This window comes from Schistocerca cancellata, chromosome 2, assembly GCF_023864275.1.
Source record: "Schistocerca cancellata isolate TAMUIC-IGC-003103 chromosome 2, iqSchCanc2.1, whole genome shotgun sequence".
Taxonomy (NCBI): Eukaryota; Metazoa; Arthropoda; class Insecta; order Orthoptera; family Acrididae; genus Schistocerca; species Schistocerca cancellata.
Window position 1 is genome coordinate 351,816,540 of NC_064627.1, and position 23,223 is coordinate 351,839,762.

At 43.0% G+C, this 23,223-nt stretch overlaps 1 protein-coding gene across 4 annotated transcripts in view; it reads left to right on the forward strand.

The window, feature by feature from the left end:
* Positions 1 to 23,223, forward strand: part of LOC126145599 (suppressor of lurcher protein 1-like) — a 579,327-nt gene that overhangs the window by 498,952 nt on the left and 57,152 nt on the right. For 3 of the 4 annotated variants that reach the window (XM_049915569.1, XM_049915568.1, XM_049915570.1), the window contains 2 exons: positions 8,581 to 8,779; positions 23,004 to 23,203. In XM_049915569.1, coding sequence (XP_049771526.1) covers positions 8,581 to 8,779; positions 23,004 to 23,203 — 399 coding nt within the window. Of the gene's footprint in view, positions 1 to 8,580; positions 8,780 to 23,003; positions 23,208 to 23,223 lie in introns of all 4 variants that reach the window. The other variant, XM_049915571.1, reaches the window with a different exon arrangement.

The window sequence follows — 23,223 nt, forward strand, 5'->3', positions numbered from 1 at the left end:
CTACATAATCTAACTTGAACTAACTTACGCTAAGGAAAACACACATACACACTCATGCCCACGGGAGGACTCGAACCTCCGACGGGGGTAGCTGCCCATACCGCGACAAGACGCCGTAGACCGCGCGGCTACCCCGCGCGGCTCACCATCTCCGAGATTTAACTTATTTTATTACCAGCTTTAAACGTAATGTTTATCGAAAAACAATGATTTCTATGTCTCGACTGAAATATAAGCCAGTCTCAACCCCCCCCCCCTTCTTTTAACGTTAATGTTGTTAGCGCTTTCTGTCAATAGAGCACAATAAGACAAAATTTTAAGGCAGCGATGACACTGGCTTCAAGGAATTACCGAGACATTTCAGTCACATGCTGAGCCAAAGTGTACTCAGTGTACGTTGTTTTATTTCTTTCTTTTGTTCTTTTATTTGAATACATCACAGTCTGGACAAACTCTAGTTAGTAAGCAAATCATTATGCTGCAAGGCAAATGAATATGTACCACAAGTAGATACTAGACACGCCTCTGACCTAACATCGCTACAAAAGTTTCCTACGACATATGAAGTGCCGTTCGTTAAGTGCTGATGTCTGTAAGTACCCACGAGTCTGGATTTCTAGGACCTCGACTGACACAAAGCAACAGTGCAGCACCGTTATTCACCTAGACCGCTCGCTGCATTTAGATGAGCTTAGAATCAATCCCGTACTCAGTAGCAAACACCCACAAACACGCCTACGCCCATGCAGAGGCACACGTGCAGAGACAAGCATACGAGCAAGAGCACACACACACACACACACACACACACACACACACACACACTCACACACACACACACACACACGGACATGCAATTAGATAGAGGGAGACAGGGACCTGGAGACACGAGAGCGGGACACAGACTGTAAGACAGGGAGGGGCGAGTTTACGGGGTGCCGCGGTGCAGCGCGCTCATCGGTATGGACGCGGCCGCTCGCAGCCCCTAATGGAAATCCCGCCTCGGCTAATAGCCTGACGTCTGGAGGCCGATTTCGAAACAGACTGCGCGCCTGCCCGGCACTCCGCGCAGATAAACGGCTTCGCGTCCGGCGCTCTCTGCAAGAACCGATCTCCCCCGAACACCAGAAAAGCCGCAGAGAACAGGAAGTCCTGTAATGACATTACGTACGCATAGATCCGAGTGAGATCTAAACACTAATGGAGAGCGCTGCAATTCATTTAGTACCACGGACACCAACGTCAAAAAAAGCCCCGTGGTGTATACGAAAACCAAGCACATGAGCTGCTTTCAGAATATGAGCCATGAAGGTATTTACTGTAGTTAACGACCACTGCGAACCTCATCTAATCTGCAAATCATTGTACAGTGCCATGTGAAATGTGCTAGTTATTCTGTATCATACTACATTCATGTCTGAGAGGAAAAAAAATGATAGCGTGTATATGCGTTTATGTCACTGAATCCTTCTTACTCACAACATACAAGGGAAGGTCAGGTAGTATCGGATAGTGGATTATACCGGACAGGAACTGATTCTATACGCTAGGGATAGAGGGAGCACCTAAAGCGCCATAGCAACGTGAAACATGAAGAAGAAAGGCTATTCACGCAATTTTGATGAAAATAACAGTGCGTTTCGTAGCAGAAACAAGTTGCCTGTTCCTAATGAGTATTTCAGTGCTCAAGCTTAATTTTGGAGTGTTGATGTTTGTTTGCAATCAAGTAACATTACGTTTTCATTGTAATTTTATTGTTTTATTATTTCATTGTATTTTATATTATTCTCCATATTTTAGGCGGTAACAGTGTCTAGCTCAAACAATTATAATGGGAGTGTTTAACAATCACAGTGATACGTTCTGGTTGCAAGTGCCGAAGAAATTTCTGGTTCTCTTCAACACAACAGAGAGCACAGAAACTTACATTTTTACTTTTTATTTATTTATTTATTTTTAACCGGCGCGTACGAAGAACTATTATACTGCCGTGCTTGTGTTCTTACGATGTACTCAGCAACGTCCTTCAGACATGGATGCGTGTCTAAAGGAACAGGCATTGCTAGTTTCGACAACTGTATGAAATAGAAGAAATGTATTCCCAATTAGGAACATAATCAGTTTCCGGCTGTACAATATATGGCTTATAATGGAAATATTTTCCGACCCGGCCTCGAACTCGAAATTCCCACTTTTGTGCTAGAGGTCGCTGTAACCACCACGGCCATCCTAGCACATGCATGCATATCTGAAGGACATTTCAGAGTAATTCGTTAAAACACAGGCACTGCAATGTGGTATTTCATGCCAAGACGCGGCTGCGACAGTATTCGTAAGTCTCTCTCTGTGCTGTAACCAAGGCAGTTGTGCGACTATAGGACGTAGGCACGTGGTGACGTATGGAATTCTGGGTCGGTCCTGCAGGCTTACTGAGACAGTCGAGGCGCTTAAGATGACCGCAAGCGTAAAGCGGGATATCCGGGTTCGAGTACTGGTCCGGCACAAAATTTCATTTTCACGAATGAATTGTGCAACTCCTCATACTCCAACATATGTAAACGGCTCTGTCCGAGTATTTGTGCGGATTGTCGGTGAGCCGAATGCGCACGGTCCTGACTTCAATCTCGCCCTCCGATTCTGTTTCGGTGATGGGAACTCTGGTTAGAACCACGTATTTTGATTGATTCATCCCGCTGTTCACATGAATCTCTGCGCCTCCTGTTCGTGTCGTCCTGGCGGGTATCATTTTGCCCCTGCCAGTTACTCTGCCGTCCTGAATTTTGTCTCCCATAGTCCTGCCTCCCGGATGTTCCATCACGCTCAGTCCTGCTGACATTGTTGCTGTTATTAAGCGGTACTCCACGAAAGTCGCCATTGTAATAGTTATATTGCCCTTCCCTTGGACCATGCGCTGCTTCTTTTTCAAAAATTAAGTCTAGCAAAAGGCTCTTGAATTGTACTTTCCTACAAGCGCTTGCTGCTAGCTGCTTGGCGGTTTCGCGAAACAGGACTTAATTATTTCACCATCACTATGTGGCACATCAAGAAACTGATTCTTTTTAATTAAAGTCTCAAAGAGTTTTGTGGGGCTCTTGTATCCTGACGCCTCCAGATCTGGACACAAAATGATTTCTTATTTTATTTCGTCTTGCATTTCGCGCGACCAGTACATTCCGAGAAACGCGTCGGTGAATTTTTGGTACGTTCTGCATGTATCCGCAACACCGCCGCATTTTCTCAGGTGCCGTGCACTCGATGTGCCCCCAGATAAATTCTAATTTACCCGTCAATGGCCAAGATATTGGTAGCGTGTTAGAAAATTGTGACAGCCAAATTTTTGGGTGAAGTGAGCCTCCATTTTCCCGGATATTTTGGAATTTGAGGACCGGTAAAAAGTGTTTATAGTCAAACTCTGGTCCCTCTTGCACATTTCTATTGGTTCTAGTATCAAACGCGCCCGTCTGTTCGACGCGAGCTGGCATCTCCTGGTGTATGCTGTGACCACATAGTTCTGCCCTATAATGATACTGGAACTGAGTGTTAGTTGTTGTGGTCGGGCTGTAATTCTGCATCCATGCGCTCTCTGGGCTGCTGTGTGCGTTTGGTAGTACACTTCCTCGCGCCGAGCCGGTGCACGGTGGGCCGCCGTCCGGCGCCACTTCCATGTCCGACAGTCGTCGCCTCCGGACGCAATGTACCAATTTGTACTTGGCGTTGCAGCGTGCTACACGTTCTTCTACGATTTCGCATCTTTTGGTGATGTCCACAACGCGTTCTTCAACGCTTTCTGTTCTTTGCGTCGTACTCGCAAGTGGATCTGAACGTGTAGCTGTAATACACAAATCTCTTTCTTGTAACCTGTTCTGCTGTCCTGTCGGGATGGTACTTGCAGACCGGCACAAATATGCAATTCTCTATCCGGTGGTTTATTTATTGTTGTATTACAAGTAGGAATTTTATAGTATACTACCACGATGTATCCAGTGTCATATTTTTGCCTTGTTTATTTGTTTTAGTACACTCTGAGTGAAAACTTGTTTTCTCTCGAATCAGTCCTTCGTTAAGCCTTAACTTCGTACCACGGTGAGACTGAAATTGTTGTCTTACCAAATGTACCAAATGTAATGTAAAATTCCATGTGTTGGCTCTAAGGGAACTTTCCGAGAAAAAAAGAGATACATTATCCTCATCAAGCGGTTTTTGTTTGACAAAAAATATATCCATACGTCTTTTATTACAATGTTTTATTACAATGTTTTATTACAACTGTGTTACGACGTCTTTCCTCCTTGGCGGTAAAACATTGTGAGTTGTTTGGAAGCACTATGTAACTCAGGCAACATCATCCAGTGACACCAGCGGAGTCCTGAAGTAGATGCCAGCAGAGGGATCGAACACCGAGCATTGAAGAAGTTTCTAGAGGGGTACGGCGCGGCCTAACGACTAAGATTTTGCAATCAATGAGAACAGCGCTAAAAGTCTGCAGAACTATATCGTTTTTCTTTTTTTTCCACTAAAGAGCAATACAGAAGACAATCATGCAAATTCTGTTGATATCACTTGATGGACAGTGAGTCGTCGTTTCAGTATCGACTATTTCTCCCAGTGGAGGATATCGCTACAGTTATTCTGATAATAAAAAGCTCGTGGATCTTGTTTCATGGACTACAGTTGTGAAGTTTAGGTAATAGCAAACCTCAAGGCGGCTACGTATTTTCTTGGGGCATTCTTTAAATAGAAAAAGATTTCTCCTGACGAATCTAAAACACTGTAGTGTCGAGAAGATCTAGAAATACGGATTTTTAAATCAAATGTGGTCAGTATCAGTAATAGAATTCGACCTGATCACGTTTGTCAACGCTTGCTTTGCTGTTTTCGTATTGTCGGTGTCTTGATTAGCGTATGACTTACCACCGAATCTTAACTCGCGTCACAACTTCCCATTTTGTTTCTCCTTCCCACTTTCTGATGAACTGAAACCTGGGACATCTGTTTCACGAAGCACACATATGTACGTAGAGCAATGAAATGAAAGATCAGCACAAACGCATTACAGCAAAATGCATGTATCTTACGGAAGATGACAGATATGGTGTTCCACTTACACTCATTTGGTCTTCCGTTATCTCTTGGATACAGCGGCGGCGTCATTTGTTGGTGCTACGCAAAACTAAAAAGGATAAGAGTTCCCATTTGAATCACTGGCATCAGATTATTAACAAATAAAAAGTCGCAAATAGACAAAATTTCTCATTACAATGGTACCTTACGAACTGATCTCCTTCGATGTGATTCGTACCTACGAAATTTTAAGGTCAGTGGCCGGACATCAACATCGTACGGTAACGAGATGCAACAGTAAAAAAAAAGGAAAAATAAAAAAAGCCATTTGTGATAGTATTTCCGAACAGTCAGGGACAACGTAGTGCGCCGCAAAAAAAGGACTGTATTCGGAAAGTCTCTAGTTCAAATGTCGCTAGTAGAAACTTTATTTTACTTTTATTTAAATTCCTCATATGCTAACAAATGTAATTACGAAATAAAGAATCAGAATTTATAAAAAAATTGACTTGTTTTAAATTATAATTACTGTTTGCATGGAAATCCGAAAATTCACAGTTAATTAAAATTTGATACGAAAATGCACAACATCAGATAGAAAACAAAACATTTTTCTTTGTTTCAATATTTTACATATACAGGAAATTTATTGTAATAAGCCTTGATCAGTTTCAGTCTACTAGAGGTATCTTCAGCAGAAGGAGGGATATCATATTACTTAGTTATTTTTCAGTATACGCCATTTATTACATGTTTATTTACCGTTGCTGCTGTTGTATTAGTCAGTGTTCTTTAATTAATATTTCCGCCTGTTAATGAATGTGGAATTAAAATTAAAGTAAATATGCTTGTGAGAATCGAACTAGGAGCCTTAGGGTTACTTTACTACTAGTGTGTCTCGAATATAGAGTAACGGAAAAAATCGCAGAAGTAAGAAGGAGTCAAGCGACTTAAATGAAAGTTGGTAGGCGTGTTTCTACATTTGAAAGATGGTGTCTGTTCAGATACGTGTCAGTCGCATAAGAGTGGCGCTAGTAACGTCACTATGACGATACAAATCGGGTTTGTTGTAAATAAAAGCTGAAACGGTCATGAACGTTAGTTACGTTTGAGATTTGACGTGGGGAGCTGACGTTAGTAAAGAATGCTTTCAAGGCGACAAAGATGCCATTATCAACACCCCACTGAGTTTAAATGAGTTCGTGTAACAGGGCTACGAGTAGCTGAATGTTTCTTCTGTGATATTCTACAAGGACTTGGTAGGAATGTAACCACCGTACGTGATTGCTGTCAGCAGTGGTGGAGGTCTGTTGTGATTTCTGATGAAAACATGTTCTGCCTAGGTGACAGTGATATCCATGTGTTGATTAGGAGGCCAGGTGAGGGCTGGAAACCAACCTGTCTGCATGCTAGACACACTGAACCTACGATACGATTTCGTAGGACAGCAGGAGCACTCCCACGCAACCTCTCTGCAAATCTGTCCGTCAGTATGGTGACTCGACCTGCTGTTCTGCCATTCATCAACAGTGTTAAGGGGTGTTTTCCAACAGAATAATGCTCGCTCATATACCGCCTTTGTAACACAACATGTTCTTCAGAGTGTCGATGTGTTTCCTTGGCTTGCTCGAGCATCAGATCTGTCTCCAGTCGAGGACATATGGGATATCACTGACCGACAACACCACCATCCTTAAACAGCACTAACCGTCCATGAATTGAACAACCAAGTGCAACAGGCATGGAATTCCATCCCGCTGACTGACATCTGGCACTGTACAACACAATGCAAGCACATTTGCATGCTTGCGTTCAAGATTCTGGCGGCTATTTATGTACCAACATTTCAGATTTGCAATGGCTTATCTCGTGCTTTTATTAACCTGTGATATTGCAATGTTAATCACTTACATATGTTACTTAAACAAATGCTTTCGTGAAGTTTCATCGCTCTGCAATAATTATTGGTAGATGTTGCGTTTTTTTTTTTCTTTGCCGTCATTGTATTAATGTGCTTGAAATGTTTTGTACACTACTGGCCATTAAAATTGCTACACCACGAAGACGACGTGCTACAGGCGCGAAATTTAACAGACAGGAAGAAGATGCTGTGATATGCAAATGCCTCGTGTAAGGAGGACAAATGAGTACCATCACTTTTCCGACTTAGTTAAAGGTGGGATTGTAGGATATCGCGATTATGGTTTATCGTATCGCGACATTGCTGCTCATGTTGGTCGAGATCCAATGAATGTTAGCAGAATATGGAATCGGTGGGTTCAGGAGGGTAATACGGAACGCAGTGCTGGATCCCAACGGCTTCTAATCAGTAGCTGTCGAGATGACAGGCATCTCATCCGCATGGCTGTAATGGATCGAGCTGCCACATCTCTATCTCGGAGTCAACGGGGACGTTTACAAAATAAAACCATTTTCACGAACAGTTCAACGACGTTTGAACCAGCATGGACTATCATCTCGGAGACCATGGCTGCGGTTACCCTTGACGCTGCATCACAGACAGGAGCGCGTGCGATGGTGTACTCAACGACGAACCTGGGTGCACGAATGGCAAAACGTTATTTTTTTTAGAATGAATCCAGGTTCTGTTTACAGCATCAAGATGGTCGCATCCTTGTTCGCGGTGAACGCACATTGGAAGCGTGTATTCGTCATCGCCATACTGGCGTATCATCCGGCGTGATGGTATAGGGTGCCATTGGTTACACGTCTCGGTCACCTCTTGTTCGCATTGACGGCACTTTAACAATGGACGTTACATTTCACATGTGTTACGACCCGTGGCTCTACCCTTCATTCCATCCATGCGAAACCCTCCGTTTCAGCAGGATAATGCACGACCGCATGTTGCAGGTCCTGTACGGGCGTTTCTGGATACAGAAAATGTTCGACTGATGCCCTGGCCAGCACATTATCCAAATCTCTCACCAACTGAAAACGTCTGGTCAATGGTGGCCGAGCAAATGGCTCGTCACAATACGCCAGTCACTACTCTTGATGAACTGTGGTATCGTGTCGAAGCTGCATGGGCAGCTGTACCTGTACACGCCATCCAAGCTCTGTTTCACGCAATGCCCAGGCGAATCAAGGCCGTTATTACGGCCAGAGGTAGTGGTTTCTGAGGATCTATGTACCCAAATTGCGTGAAAAGATAAACAGATGTCAGTTCTAGCATAATAAGTTTGTCCAATGAATACCCGTTTATCATCTGCATTTCTTCTTGGTGTAGCAATTTTAATGGCCAGTAGTGTACTTAAATGCACGCTGATATCTTTCTAATCATCAACGTGCTTTTGTCGAGGCTTTTTATTTTTTTCCTTATGTTTCTTCGTACTGACTTCAAAATCATATGAGAATGAAGAAAATCTGTGTGAGCCAGTCCATTAGCTCCCCTCTGGTTTTCCCTTCTACGAATGTCAAAGAAAAGGGAAAAGGCGACTGCTCCCCGAGTAGAGGTGCGGACGACTGTTACTGAGCGAGACGCTCGTTGCGTTGCAGGCTCGGCGGACCCGCGCTCGTGCGACGTGACGGTGGACAGCGACGGGCGGCAGAGCGGGCTGGTGCAGTCGCCGCGCTTCCCGGCGCCCTACCCCGCCACCAGCCGCTGCCGCTACGAGTTCGTGGGCCGCGGTCGCCAGCGCGTCCGCCTGCTCTTCACCGACTTCCGGCTGGGCCCGCCCGACGCCTCAACCACAGAGTGAGTCGCCTCACCACCAAGCAGCACGCCGGAGGGAGTTCGATTGAAATTCTGCAGTTCTGTGCTACTCTATGTAACACAATTTCTGACCGTTGCCTTAGGTAACAACTTCTCCACACCTACATACAAGGTGAACATTAATGAAACCTCCAACATTCCACTAGTACACTGCCGGTTCATATTGTCTGAGGGGTACAATATTTCGGCGATCACACATGTCGCCATTGTCAGGTGCGCTGAATTTCTAAGAATGAATTTCTTTTCTGGATTTTTTGGATAAATTTATCGGTCATTCTATTTTACTAATTCTTAAAGCCATTGCAAATATTTCTAGTTCATTCTGCTGTGCAGTTCGTGTGAAATCTTTAAATTTACAAACTCGTTGTATATTACTTATTTCTGTTCCGTAATATTTTTGTGCATTTATTTATTTGTCATAAAGTTTGATTCTGTAGATGGAATTCTGAGATCACTCTTATCTTTTAATGTTTCTAGAAGATTTACTCAAGTAACTGTCTCCGTCACTTCTTCTAAAAGTATTCCAAAATCGCTCTCAAAGGCTGCACAGTCTATTTCAATTCCATTCTACATCGTTCCTAGATATATCAGTTCAGCTCTGAATTCCTTAGCTGGAAATTTCAGATTCTCAAAATTTTTTGTAAAGCACTGTGTTTTTTTTTCTGTATACTCAACCAAATGCTTTCTTGAATTCGGTAATAAATACTACCATTCGTTTGCTGGTTAACATGCTATGGAGAAATGTTATAATAAACATGGAACTTATCGATAGAAGGACATAAAATCTTTGCGAATTGCATTCCACATACTCAGTTGGACAGTAACTATACCCGCAGGCGCATGAACAGTATACGTAGATTTCAGCATTTGAGAGGGGATACGCAGTGGGGCTCGAAGATATAGGTTTGAATAATCGACGAATCACTCGACATTTGACTATGAACGATGCCACTATTCGAAGATGCTGACAGGAATGGCTGCACCATGTCCGAACTCAGAGCCAAGAAGGAAACCATCGACCAAGACAGATGACAATACCAGAAGACCGAGCATTCGTCAGAGAGGTACTCAGAGCCCTGAGTTCATCATTATCATTGATCCGACATGCAACTGGTGCTTCAGGACCATTAATAGGTGGCTTACAGAGAGGCGTTTGAACTCACGGCATCTCTTGCGGCGACTAAAATTGACCTGTGTACGCCTACACGCCCATTTCCAGTGATGTCGCGCACTTTCGACCTGGAATCTCACTGACCGGAGTAGAAATGTCTTCAGTGATGAGCCCTGCTTCGAACTGAGCCCAGAACTCAAGCGAAGCGTTCATGGAGAATCCCGTACAGTGGTGGGATACCAACCCGGATGTACCCTCCATAAGGTCCTACAACCAGGAGTGATGGTCTAGGGTGCTATTTAGTTTCGTAGCAGGCTCCCTTTGTTTGTCATCCGCGGCACCCTTACACAGCAGCCGTAACCTGACGACATTCCGCGCACCTTTTTGTTGCTTTTCGTGGCAAGCCACCCTGTGCTTACATTTCAGCGAGATAATCCCCGCCTGCTAACGGCGGGAAATTCTATTGCTTGTCTTTGTGCATGGAAGACCCTACCTTGAGCATCAAGGTCGACGGATCTCTCCCCAGTTGAGAATATTTAGAGCATTGTGGGCAGTGCTCTCCAACCAGCTCGTGATTTTTACTATCTAACACACTATTTAGACAGAATTTCGTACGATATCCCTCAGAAGGACATTCAACATCACTGTCAGTGCCAAGCGGAATAACTGCTTGCATAAGGGCCTGAGGTGGACCAATTTGTGAAGCTCTTTCTCTTGAATAAAGCGTCCAGTTATTCTAAAAAATATAATCATTTGTTTGTCTGTAAATATACATCTCATCTACCGATTTCCGTCCAATTCGAATAATTTCTTCTTGGTGTGTTGCTTTTTAATTATTAACTTTTTATCTTAGAGTGTATAAAGGGTCGTCGTCAACTGCAGGTTCCTTATTTTGACTGTTTTGACTTTCACTGTTCTGTCAAATTCTTTTGAAACACCTGGCATTATCGAATCTTTGTTTTTAATCTCTCATCTACACTGGGGTGATATTGTTACCGTCGGGATTGGCATGAGTAATTTAAGGGATGTTTTGATGCCCTTCCTGTGGCCACCCCGTTACGCACCCAGAAGCAATATGTGTACCCCAACTGTGTGCGAACGTTGTCTAAATGTTTCTGAATCTTGCAACTGAGTCGGGACTTGGAAACCAGTCCAGTATTTGCCTAGTCAGACGTGGTAAACGTGTCCGAATCCCGAAGCGGCTCTTTAACACGCTCGGCTCTCCGGGCTGGTGCAGAGATGATCGATTTACCATTTCATCGTTTTCCTGGTGTGTGAGATGTTCACCAAGAAATAGTTTGTGTTTCAAGTAGGCTTTGGGACGCTTCTGGCCATGAATTGCTTTTCTTAAATGCATGCTTAATCAATGTTGTCGAAGGCTGTTACGTTTTTCCAAATAATTTATCCTTCATATCAGGAGGAACTGACTAAATCACATTATTCCAGTTTATTGAACAAGATGTATAGGTGGACAAGTCGCGGTTCCAGTGTGAATTGTTCATGTGGAACTATGTTGTCTACAGAGATTAAGTATAAAGCTGTAACGTATCTTTATTGAATACTTGTGTGTCCCATATCATGCGTACATAGTTCTATTTCACATTCCCTTCAGCAAACTAATTTTTTTTCTAAACGTGATAACGGAAAGGATACCCATGCAATTGAAAATAGGTTCTTCCCTTAGTAGATCTGTACGTAGGCTGAGTACCGAACTTATTTTCACAGCGACGGAACTAGTGGAAAGTTATGTGTGCTAATATTCTTCAGAAGACTGTTTTCCATAGTTCTGTTTCCTAAGTACTATGAACGACAATATAACTTCAATAACAGACAGACAGTTAACCACAAATTCCCTCTACGAACGGATCTGAGTACTGAAACTGGCATATTAAAACTGTGTGCCAGACCGTGACTCGAACTCGAGATCTTTACCTCTCACATCAGCGCAAATTCCACTGCCGAGTAAAAACGTCATTCTGCAAACATCCCCCAGGCTGTGGCTAAGCCATGTCTCCGCAATGTCCTTTCTTCCAGGAGTGCTAATCCTGCAAGTTTCGCAGAGGAACTTCTGTGAAATTTGACAGATATGAGACGGGATATTGGCAGAATCAGAGCTGTGAGAAGAGAGGTCTTGTGTCGTGCTAAGTAGATCACGCCCGCTGAAGACGTTGGTGCCGAGTTCGAGTTTCAGTAGTTCTAATCTTAGTGGTTCTGATCTGCGAGGTACTTTCGTATCAGCGGACGCTCCGCTGCAGAGTGAAAATTTCCTTCTGATCTGTGTATTATTCTTCAAGTAACGACGATTTAAAAAAATTTTTTTTGTAGAATGTTGCTTCTGAATATATTTACCTCACAATTAATGTGTATGCCATGCTGCTTTCAATAAAATTTGTTTCTGCGGATGTCCTACTGTTGTTTCATTTTTAATGTCCATTTAAGTGCCAGAATCATTCAGATTCTTACCTGAAGAGATTTCACGATGCGCTCTTCCTATTTGTGAGCGTTACGCCACACTAATCGTATTACACAAAAACAAAATTTTGTTGTTAGTATTGTGTCCCGTTTCTCGTTGCAGTTACGTTTTCGTTGAAATGTAATTGGGGATTCATTCTTTTCTAAAGCCTAGTCTCAGGCTGCTGGTACCAAGACCAATAACATATCAAACTTTTGTAATCATATTTAGCTTGAAGTGTGGTTTAAAAACCTCTAATTTATTGTAATGCTGAGAACTGCAATGTGCGATCCATCTGAGTGTATTATCAAGCTGCAAAAGAACAATATATGCAGATCCTATTAATAAATCCATTCTGCATAACGAGATGCATATGCGGTGAAATATAGGGAATATTATTCATATCCTACTGCATTTGCAGATCCATTAGCAAATTCAGGTCATGGAGATGTGCTCATGAAAACTGGCACCAATGGTCGTAAACTGGCAGCCATAACATTCGTAATGATTTCCTATGCAGATAACCCTCTCATGTCAAACAAATGCACGCACAAATACAGATCGTGTGGCGTGTTGTGGTGACGTAATCGGTGCTATTTTATTAAGGGGAGGTTTAATATCTTTGGCCCGAAAAATGCATGTACTTTGATAATTGTTTTCTAGGGATGTGTTATAGATATCAATGTCAAATTTGGTCAAAATGTTTATTGGCATTTCCTCTACAAACTGGAATTTTTTCGACCGGAAATGTCGAAGAGCAAAGGCGGAAGTGCCGTCGGAACGAAACAAAATTTCGATGTAGACCTCCACGCGCGGTATGACACAGGTCTGCCGGCTCGTCTGAAATCAAACTTGAGTTGACGTTAGCGAAGAATATAAGATTCTTTCGGAGTTGTACCTCAGTTAGGTTATTTGGACCAAAGGAAATAAAAATTGGGTTTTTTCCATGGATTTTTCGACTTCGTCGGCCAAGTAAAAATATTTATAGTTGATGGATCGGAATAAAAGTGGTCCAAGTCCTAGGCAATTTAGTTAGCTTCGTCGGAAACAAAGAATCATGCCAGTCGGTTCAGTATATTTGAAGTTACCATACCGCGCGATAAAAAAAGTCATTTCGAGAAAAACGCGCTTGAAGTGTTGACTACATATAAATGCAATGTTATGCAACATACGTTCAATCTACTATTGCGGGTCCATAAAATAGTCCTTCCTCTTCCTGACAGAGCGTTCTGCTCGATCTGGGCCATCCTGCGCTGCTCCAGAGCCGCTCGTACGGCCGGTGACAAGCGGTTTTCGGCCGCTCGAATCCGGTGGTCGTCCGAATGCTTGGCGAACTTCGTCGAATAGAGTCCCAGGGTGGCGTCTAGCGTTGTCATGGAACTCAGAATTGCTGAAAACCCTTCGTTGAAGCTGCTCACTGCCAGGAAAGTCGCAATGTCCACAGTCTTTGCACCAGAATGCAAATGCATAGGGGCTAACATCAAAACACACGCGTTCAACCTTTCATTTGAATTTTGTGTATTTCCTCCCAAGCACCGGTACAATAACTAGTCCTCCGAAAGAAAAAACTTGTGCGTGTAAAGGCCGATTTCAGGGAGGTGCATTTTTTTGTTCAACTGCGAATAACAAACATTACAGTTCCGTATTGGGAAAAACCGTTTCAGGGGTGGATTCTAAACACTTTTATGGATACAAAAATGCAATTTAAAAAATGGATTTTTTAAACCAAAATTTAGTAAATTTCCCCTTAAGGACTGGAAAGGACTCTTCCGGTTTGCAGGAACTGATTACAAAATTCCATTATCTAAAAGAACCAACAGTAGGTACTTACTATGGCTATTCTCACTCATATCGCATCATATTCTGGGTTAAAAAATATTAACATAGAAGTTTTTGCCCTGAAAAAAGAGGTCACACACGGTGTCCGTCAGTCCATCCCAGATGCTTTGGAATACACATCGTGACTCGATTGTACATTCTTTCCCTTATGACCCTCATTCCGGAAGTAAAATGTCTTACAGATGGAACAGCACAGGACAAAATTACAATTTAACGAAGAACTAAAAATTCATACGACACCTCACTACTTCATTTCGAATCTGTTATGGGTGACATGACTAAAGTAAAAACCAAAAATATCCTTTGTGCTAAACGTATCCGAACTGCTGTGTATTACTATCAACGTACAGCTAAAACTACCAGAAATAAACAAACCTGCAATGGAACCAAGCATTACTGGATGCAAGCTTTCCGACGAACAATATACTGAGCATTACTGTTGTTAAGAGCAAGTACTGTGAGAGGGTGGGACACGTTTCTTCCCAAACAAGACGTACAGTTGTTCTGTGTCAGATACTTCAGTGAATAGACTAAGAAATCAGTTACTCTCTAACGAGCCACAGCAGACCATGTGCCCTTTGTGCCAAAATGGAAAACTTACCTAAACAACCATTAGTCTCTACAACACTTAGGAAGTTAATTAACTGATTGATGTTATGTACTACATGCTGCAAAGTAAAAATTAGCATGTACTGTTAACGTAATACCGAAGCCTATTATGATGTGACGAACTGCTTACCGTAATTTAAAACTTATGTACTTGATTTTGGCTAAGAATTTTAAGATTTTTGTAAGTTTTGAAACAAATATTACACAGTAAATTCTAGTGTTTGGGGAATGTAAATGGAAAATGTTGTAAGAGTCAAAGTTCACATTTATTCAGAAAACAAAAAAGAAAAAACTGAAGGAACTGTGTAGGTCTTTTTGTGTAAAAGTTATTTTTATCCAAAAGACTGAAAAGTTATTCTGATACCACAGAAATAGCTTGCCCATCCCATCACTGCAAAAACAAGCTAAATTAGAAAACTTATGATTTATCAACGGACGTTCTATGTGCCATAACAGGAAACTGATAGGTTCTAATTGCGAAGGCATGAACGGCTAGAATCCCTGGCAGGACAGGTTCCGCCGCCTAATTGGAAACAATTCTCCTGATCTTCGCTCCCGCAGGCACCATTCCTTCGCGTCGTATGAATGCAGTGTAAGTGTATCTAATGAAAGGGTTGGAATTAATTCCAGAACATTGGCGCATAGACTGGTGATGAGGGGTTTTACGCCACCACCCCTCCCGTCCCCTCTGTCATAAAAAGAAACCGAAAATTGTCAAAAATGCGCGGCGTACCAGTGTAGATACGCATGCTGGTGCTGGCCTCGCCCAACGCTGTGCAACTTCGATGATCTGACGGGAACCGCTGTATCCACCTTGCCACGGTCGTTCACGTTTAGCAGCTGAAACAGAGCCAGTCTTCTAAATGGAGTAAGGCGTGGCATACATCGGCCATGGTCTTTCCTCTTTTGTATACATTGACATTTTTCAATTCTTCTCTTTCAGTATGAAAGAGTGCCTAGCTAAAACTGGCTGGCCTTTCACGTTCATTTCAAGGAAAATACGTACAAGAACAATAAATCAGTATTGGGGCTTCAACTTAATAAAAAGAAACTTAGTATTGTTACGGAGAGTGGAAATAAAAGCCATACGCAATAGTTGTAAAGAAACAGACCTGAATATCCTAGAGAAATTGTATATATTTATAATGTTACACGGATCTTTAGCGTCCGAAACCTGTAATTTATAATTTAAATTGTGAGCGATAGTGCCGGAAAATAAGTCTTTTTTCCTTTCAAAACACATCACTTTCATACACTCATAAATACATTCTGTATCAGTCACTATCACGACTGCTATTATTGTTATTACACTACTGGCCATTAAAATTATTACACCAAGAAGAAATGCAGACGATAACCGGGTATTAATTGGACCAATATATTATACTAGAACTAACATGTGATTACATTTTCACGCAGTTTGGGTGCATAGATCCTGAGAAATCAGTACCCAGAAGAACCACCTCTGGCGGCAATAACGGCCTTGATACGCCTGGGCATTGAGTCAAATAGAGCTTGGATGGCGTGTACAGGTACAGCTGCCCATGCAGCTTCAACACGACACCACAGTTCATCAAGAGTAGTGACTGGCGTATTATGACGTGCCAGTTTCCCGCCCGCCATTGACCAGACGTTTTCAGTTGGTGAGAGATCTGGAGAATGTGCTGGCCAAGGCAGCAGTCGAACATTTTCTGTATCCAGAAAAGCCCGTACAGGACCTGCAACATGCGGCCGTGCATTATCGTACTGAAATGTAGGGTTTCGCAGGGATCGAATGAAGGGTAGAGCCACGGGTCTTAACACATCTGAAATATAACGTCCACTGTTCAAAGTGCCGTCAATGCGAACAAGAGGTGACCGAGACGTGTAACCAATGGCACGCCATACCATCACACCGGGTGATACGCCAGTATGGCGATGATGAATACACGCTTCCAAAGTGCGTTCACGGCGATGTCGCCAAACACGGATGCGACCATCATGATGCTGTAAACAGAACCGGGATTCATCCGTAAAAATGACGTTTTGCCATTCGTGCACCCAGGTTCGTCGTTGAGTACACTATCGCAGGCGCTCCTGTCTGTGATGTAGCGTCAAGGGTAACCGCAGCCGTGGTCTCCGAGCTGATAGTCCATGCTGCTGCAAACGTCGTCGAACTGTTCGTGCAGATGGTTGTTGTCTTGCAAACGTCCCCGTCTGTTGACTCAGGGATCGAGACGTGGCTGCACGATGAGAAATCGGTTGGAAACTTTCCTCATGTCAGCACGTTTTAGGTGTCGCCAACGGCGTCAACCTTGTGTGAATGCTCTGCAAAGCTAATCATTTGCATATCACAGCATCTGTAGCACGTCATCTTCGTGGTGTAGCAATTTTAATGGCCAGTAGTGTAGCAACAGCAGTAGCAGCAGAGTAGTAGTAGTTGTAGTAGTTGTAGCACACTGACGGAGAAAAATATCGTGACACCAAGAAATAATTACTGTAGAGTAATGAATGTCTCTAGGCAACGTTTTTAAGTGGTTAACATTGCAATATCAGAGGTTAATGTAAGTGCTAAGTAAGTCACAGCAAATGTAATACGTTGGTACATTAATAACCGGTGTAAACGGCTAAAACATTGAATGCAAGCACTTAAACGTGCGTGCGTTGTGTTGTACAGGAGCTGAATGTCAGTTAGTGGCACGGAGTTCCACACCTCTGGCACTTTGTCGATCAATGCACTGACAGGATAAAGCTGTTTGTGGAGGACGCAGCAGTTGTCGCCCGTTGTCACATACGTGCTTGATTCGAAACTGATCTGGTGATCTAACAGGCCAAGACAACATGTCGACACTCTGTAGATAATGTTGGGTTACAACAGCAGTATGTGAACGAGCGTTGAAAAGCACCACCTGGAATCCTGCTCATTAACGGCAGCACAACACGTCAAATCACCGGATTGGCGCACGAATCTGCAGTCAGGGTGCGTAGGATAACCACAGAATCAGCTTTCATCAGAAACCTCGACAGGCCTTCACCCTTCCCTCCAATGAGCTCTCGCCTGTCAGCACTGAAGTTGTGAATGGCCATGGTTTGGGGTCAGTGGAATGCACGCTATACAGGGGTCTGGCTCGGAGCTGTCCTTGAAGCAAGCGATTTGTAAAACTTTGTTGTTGTCACTGTGGTGCCACGTGCTGCTCAAATTTCTACTGCAGATGCAATACAATGTTCCATAGCAAAACGCCGAACACCAGGGACTTTCCCCCCGGTGGCAGCCCGGATCCCGGTCTTCTTGCGACCGTACATTCTCGTGATCACCGCAGCCACCAATCATGCACAGTGGCTACATTTCTCCCAAATCTTTTTGCAATATCGCAGAAGAAACATCCAGCTTTCGTAGCCCTATTACACGAACTGATTCATACTCAATAACGGCGTCTTTGTCGCCTTAAAGGTATTCTTGACCAACATCAACTCAGTACGCTTGCCAGGCACTTACGTGTGAATTTAACAGCAACCATGTACATGTAGATCTCAAAGATAACGAACACTCACGACCGTTATAGCGTATATTGAAAGATAATCTGATTTGCATCCTCAAAATGGCGCTACTAGCGCCACTCTTATGCGACTGCCAAGAAATTTGCATAGGCATTAGCTTTCAGTTGCCTATCAACTTTCGTTCACGTCGCAAAACTCCATCTTGTTGCCGCAATTTTTTTCCGTCATTCTCGTACTAATAGAAGTGCCGGAGTTAACGCTACTTCTTCTTAATCAGTACTGACATTTGATACATACTAATCACCGGCCGCAGTGGCCGAGCGGTTCTAGGCGCTTCAGTCTGGATCCGCGCGACCGCTACGGTCGCAGGTTCGCTTCCAGCCTCGGGCATAGGTGTTTTTCATGTAATTAGGTTAGTTAGGTTTAAGCAGTTCTAAGTTCTAGAGGAGTGATGACCTCAGATGTTAAGTCCATAGTGCTCAGAGACATTTTTTTATACTTACTAATAATTACTAATTATAGTAATAATTTTTAATTTTTTTGGTATCATTTCTTTATGGTTGTTCGATTGCAGAAGTATCATTGCAAGTAGTCACAGCCATTAAAGATCTAGGAGTATGAGTGGAATTGCCAGTGAGATAGGTGCTTGAGGAGTGATGGAGCTAGGCCATGAAATAAACACCAATCGAACAATAAAAGTTTCATTAAAATACAACACTATTGCGCTAATAAAGTAACAAGATAGAGATTGTTACCCGAAAATTTACAATACAGTTAATTTATAAATTCTAGCTAGTGTCCAGTTAGCTTCCTCTTACAACCAACCAAGTGTGGGCGGGACTCATCCCGGTAGAACTGGACGCGCTAATCTACAGGAAGCTGGTTCAAATTGCTCTAAGCACTATGGGACTCAACATCTGAGGTCATCAGTCCCCTAGACCTTATAACTACTTAAACCTAACTAACCTAAGGACATCACACACATCCATGCCAGAGGCAGGATTCGAACCTGCGACTGCAGCAGTCACGCGGTTCCGGACTGAAGTGCCTAGAACCGCACGGCCACCGTGGCCGGCTACAGGAGGTGGCTCAGATACTGCAAACACTAATACTTCTAATACATGTGAATAGAACACACTTAACAAACGAACGATAGCCAATCCATAGAAGTGGGCAACACTCCAAAGACTCACAGGGTCACACAGTACATTGCCCGCATCCAGATATGTGTTTAAAATAACTTTTCACAGTGCTAGTAAATAATTTAAACCCCACAAATAAAAATAAGTGAAAACAATAGTACTTGTGTTTAAGGTCAGTATCTGTAACGCTTGAATAATAAGCCAACAACAACATGTCCCAAAAAACCTCGTATAAGCGTAATGCCGCTAGGTTGAAATTTACAAGGAACAGTGATGATGATGTATGCCTAATCGAACAGAACTAAACAGGAGGTACAGCATCGACGAGGACAAGTTAGGCTGAGGTGAAAAAAGCCATTGGATACCTCCTAATATCGTGTCGGATCTCCTTATGTGTGTGGCAGCGGTACACAAAGGAACCTTCGCCACTCACCATAAGGTGGCTTGTGTAGTATGGGTATAGATGAAGATGTAGGTTTTATTAATATTCGTCATATTTAAGTTACTGTCATTTTTAAGACAACTTTATTTTCAGGATAAGTAAATTTTCAAGATAATTTATAAAGAGCAGTACACAGATTAAGCCCAAATCCAATATACAATTTAACTAGATCCGCAAATAAGACAAAAATGACTTTCAAGACTCTAGTCATATCGAAAATGATACTAATAAGAAAGAACATTTTAGAACACGTATCCTTCTTCAAATGTCTAAAATGTGATATTAGTTTTAACTGTAACGAAGACACTGAGAAGAAGGTTGATAAATATCAAGGAACATGCGGAAACATTGGAAGCACTTTGGGATGAAAAAACAAGCTGTGACAGGGAAAAGAAGAGAAACAGTGGAAAAATGCTTCTATCGGAGCACTTAGTGGCAGTGGGACATAGCTGACAGTGACAGAACAATGCCGAAAAAAAATTAACGGTGCCAGTGGGAGAAGAATAAAGAGACGAAGAAAGTGGAAATGGGTGAGAGCCAGTGATAATAAGAGACAGAGTATGCGACAATAATAACGAGGGTAGAGAGAAATAACGACAGTGAGAAAAGATAGCAGCAGTAGGAAAGAAGGAATGATGTAAGAGTGAGCAGGAGGAAGACACTGACAGTGAGAGTAGACTGTAGTAGTAGTACAGAACCTAAGTTCTGTGGCTGTGATACAGTAGGCAATGACAGAGACACGCAAAGAGATAATGACGACGAGCTGGGCGCAATACGTACTGAGAAACGGCAACTGGGAGTGGATGGGCAGCATATGGACTATCAGACCAATTGTGTGATTGGATCGAAGAGTTCCTAGATAACAGAACGCAGCATGTCATTCTCAATGGAGAGAAGTCTTCCGATGTAAGAGTGATTTCAGGTGTACCACAGGGCAGTGTCGTACGACCGTTTCTATTCACAATATACATAAATGACCTTGTTGATAACATCGGAAGTTCACTGAGGCTTTTTGCGGATGATGCTGTAGTATATCGAGAGGTTATAACAATGGAAAATTGTACTGAAATGCAAGAAGATCTGCAACGAATTGACGCATGGTGCAGGGAATGGCAATTGAATTTCAATGTAGACAAGTGTAATGTGCTGCGAATACATAGAAAGAAAGATCTTTTATCATTTAGCTACAATATAGCAGGTCAGCAACTGGAAGCAGTTAATTCCATAAATTATCTGGGAGTACGCATTAGGAGTGATTTAAAGTGGAATGATCATATAAAGTTGATCGTCGGTAAAGCAGATACCAGACTGCGACTCATTGGAAGAATCCTAAGGAAATGCAACCCGAAAACGAAGGAAGTAGGTTACTGTATACTTGTTCGCCCACTGCTTGAATGTTACTCATCAGTGTGGGATCCGTACCAGATAGGGTTGACAGAAGAGATAGAGAAGACCCATCGGAGAGCAGCGCGCTTCATTACAGGATCATATAGTAATCGCGAAAGCGTTACGGAGATGATAGATAGACTCCACTGGAAGACTCTGCAGGAGAGAGGCTCAGTAGATCGGTACGGGGTTTTGTCGAAGTTTCGGGAACATACCTTTACCGAGGAGTCAAGCAGTACATTGCTCCCTCCTACGTATATCTTGCGAATAGACCGTGAAGATAAAATCTGAGAGATTAGAGCCCACACAGAGGCATACCAACAATCTTTCTTTCCACGAACAATACGAGACTGGAAAAGGGAGAAACCATAGAGGTACTCAAAGTACCCTCCGCTACACACCGTCAAGTGGCTTGCGGAGTATGAATGTAGATGTAGATGTAGATGGGTATGAACGACTTACAGTGATAGAATATTGAGTGTGAGTGAGTTACAGATAGGGGAGATCGTGCGAGTTCGAGGTGACTTGCATGTCAGAAAAAGCTCGGATAGGTTCGCAAACCACATTTTTAGGAAAGCTTTTAAAGGTGCTGAAGAATATAAAATGAGGCAGCTGATACTCACTTTCCAATCAGAGTCCTTCAAATAAAGAGGAACACATTCTCTTTTTTTGAGCTCCGATAGGAACATTTCCCCGCTTATAAAGTTATGGCTGAATCTGTTCTTGTTTATGGTACCGCGTCATTTACCTCAACAGGATATGTAAGGGACTGTAGTAAAATGGATGCAAGAAGGAATGTAATTATAAGATCAGGTTTAGAAATCTTTTCAGTTGCTGACAACATAGAATAAAATAGAACGAATGGGAGGAATATGATGATAGAATGATGGAAAGAAGAATGAATTATCGGCCGACTGGGAAGACGGAACCAGGTAGACTTCGTCAGGGATGGATAGATGACAGAGACTGGAACGACTGTTAATAACTGGAAGAGGATGATGATAATACTGATGATTTTAAGTATTGATTGGCGAATCGATAGAGTGCTGTGTGCACAACGACCATATGATAAATAAAATTAGGAGGAAGGTCAGCATTGGCCGTAATTTTGATGATTTATTAACAGCAAAATCGATTTTCGATCACATAATGATCACCTTCAGTCCTCTGCGTACAAATTAAAGCTCGTAGGCACTGGTGTATAGTTATTAACAGTAACAGAAGCTATAAAACGATCACTATAATTATTTGCGATAAAAAATCGAACTTGCTGTTAGTAAATCATCAAAATTACGTGCAATGCTGATCTTCCTTCTAAATTGATTTTAAGTGACTTATGTAAAACGTATTGTATGTATAAAGCGGCCGTCCTACCTAAGGTGAGAACTTGGAGTCCCTAATCGCTCAGTTTAAATAAATTAATTAAAAATTGCACTATTCTTAAACATGTGACTAATTTTGCCTCCTAGTGATAAAACTGTATCATGAACCTGGGAAATTATTTTCAGAATTTGCCTCATCGTTGAACTTGCCCGCGGTTGAGTTCTCTAGTCACAACAAATAAGATGAAAACGCCTCAGCTCTCCCTGTTACGCTAGCAACCTGCACAGTGCTAAGCCAGCGACCTTGCGGAATACGAATTGCACGGACGTTGAGATTATGCATGGTACCACGGTATAATGTAGTGAAGTAGTGGGCGCCCGGCAGCTGCGGCCTGTTCAGCAGTCGCGCGGTGTTGCGGTGCGCAGGTGCGACGCGGTGGACGCGGTGTCGGTGCTGGCGTGGTCGGAGGGCCGCCAGGAGCAGGTGTGGAGCGCGTGCGGCGCCGGCCTGCCCCAGCCGCCGCTGCACCAGCCTCTCATGTCCAGCGGGCCGCGCCTCACCCTGGAGCTGCGCGCCCGGGGCTCCGGTGGCGTCGGCTTCCAGGCCAGATACACCTTCGTCAACAGTCAGTGAGAAACTGCCGAC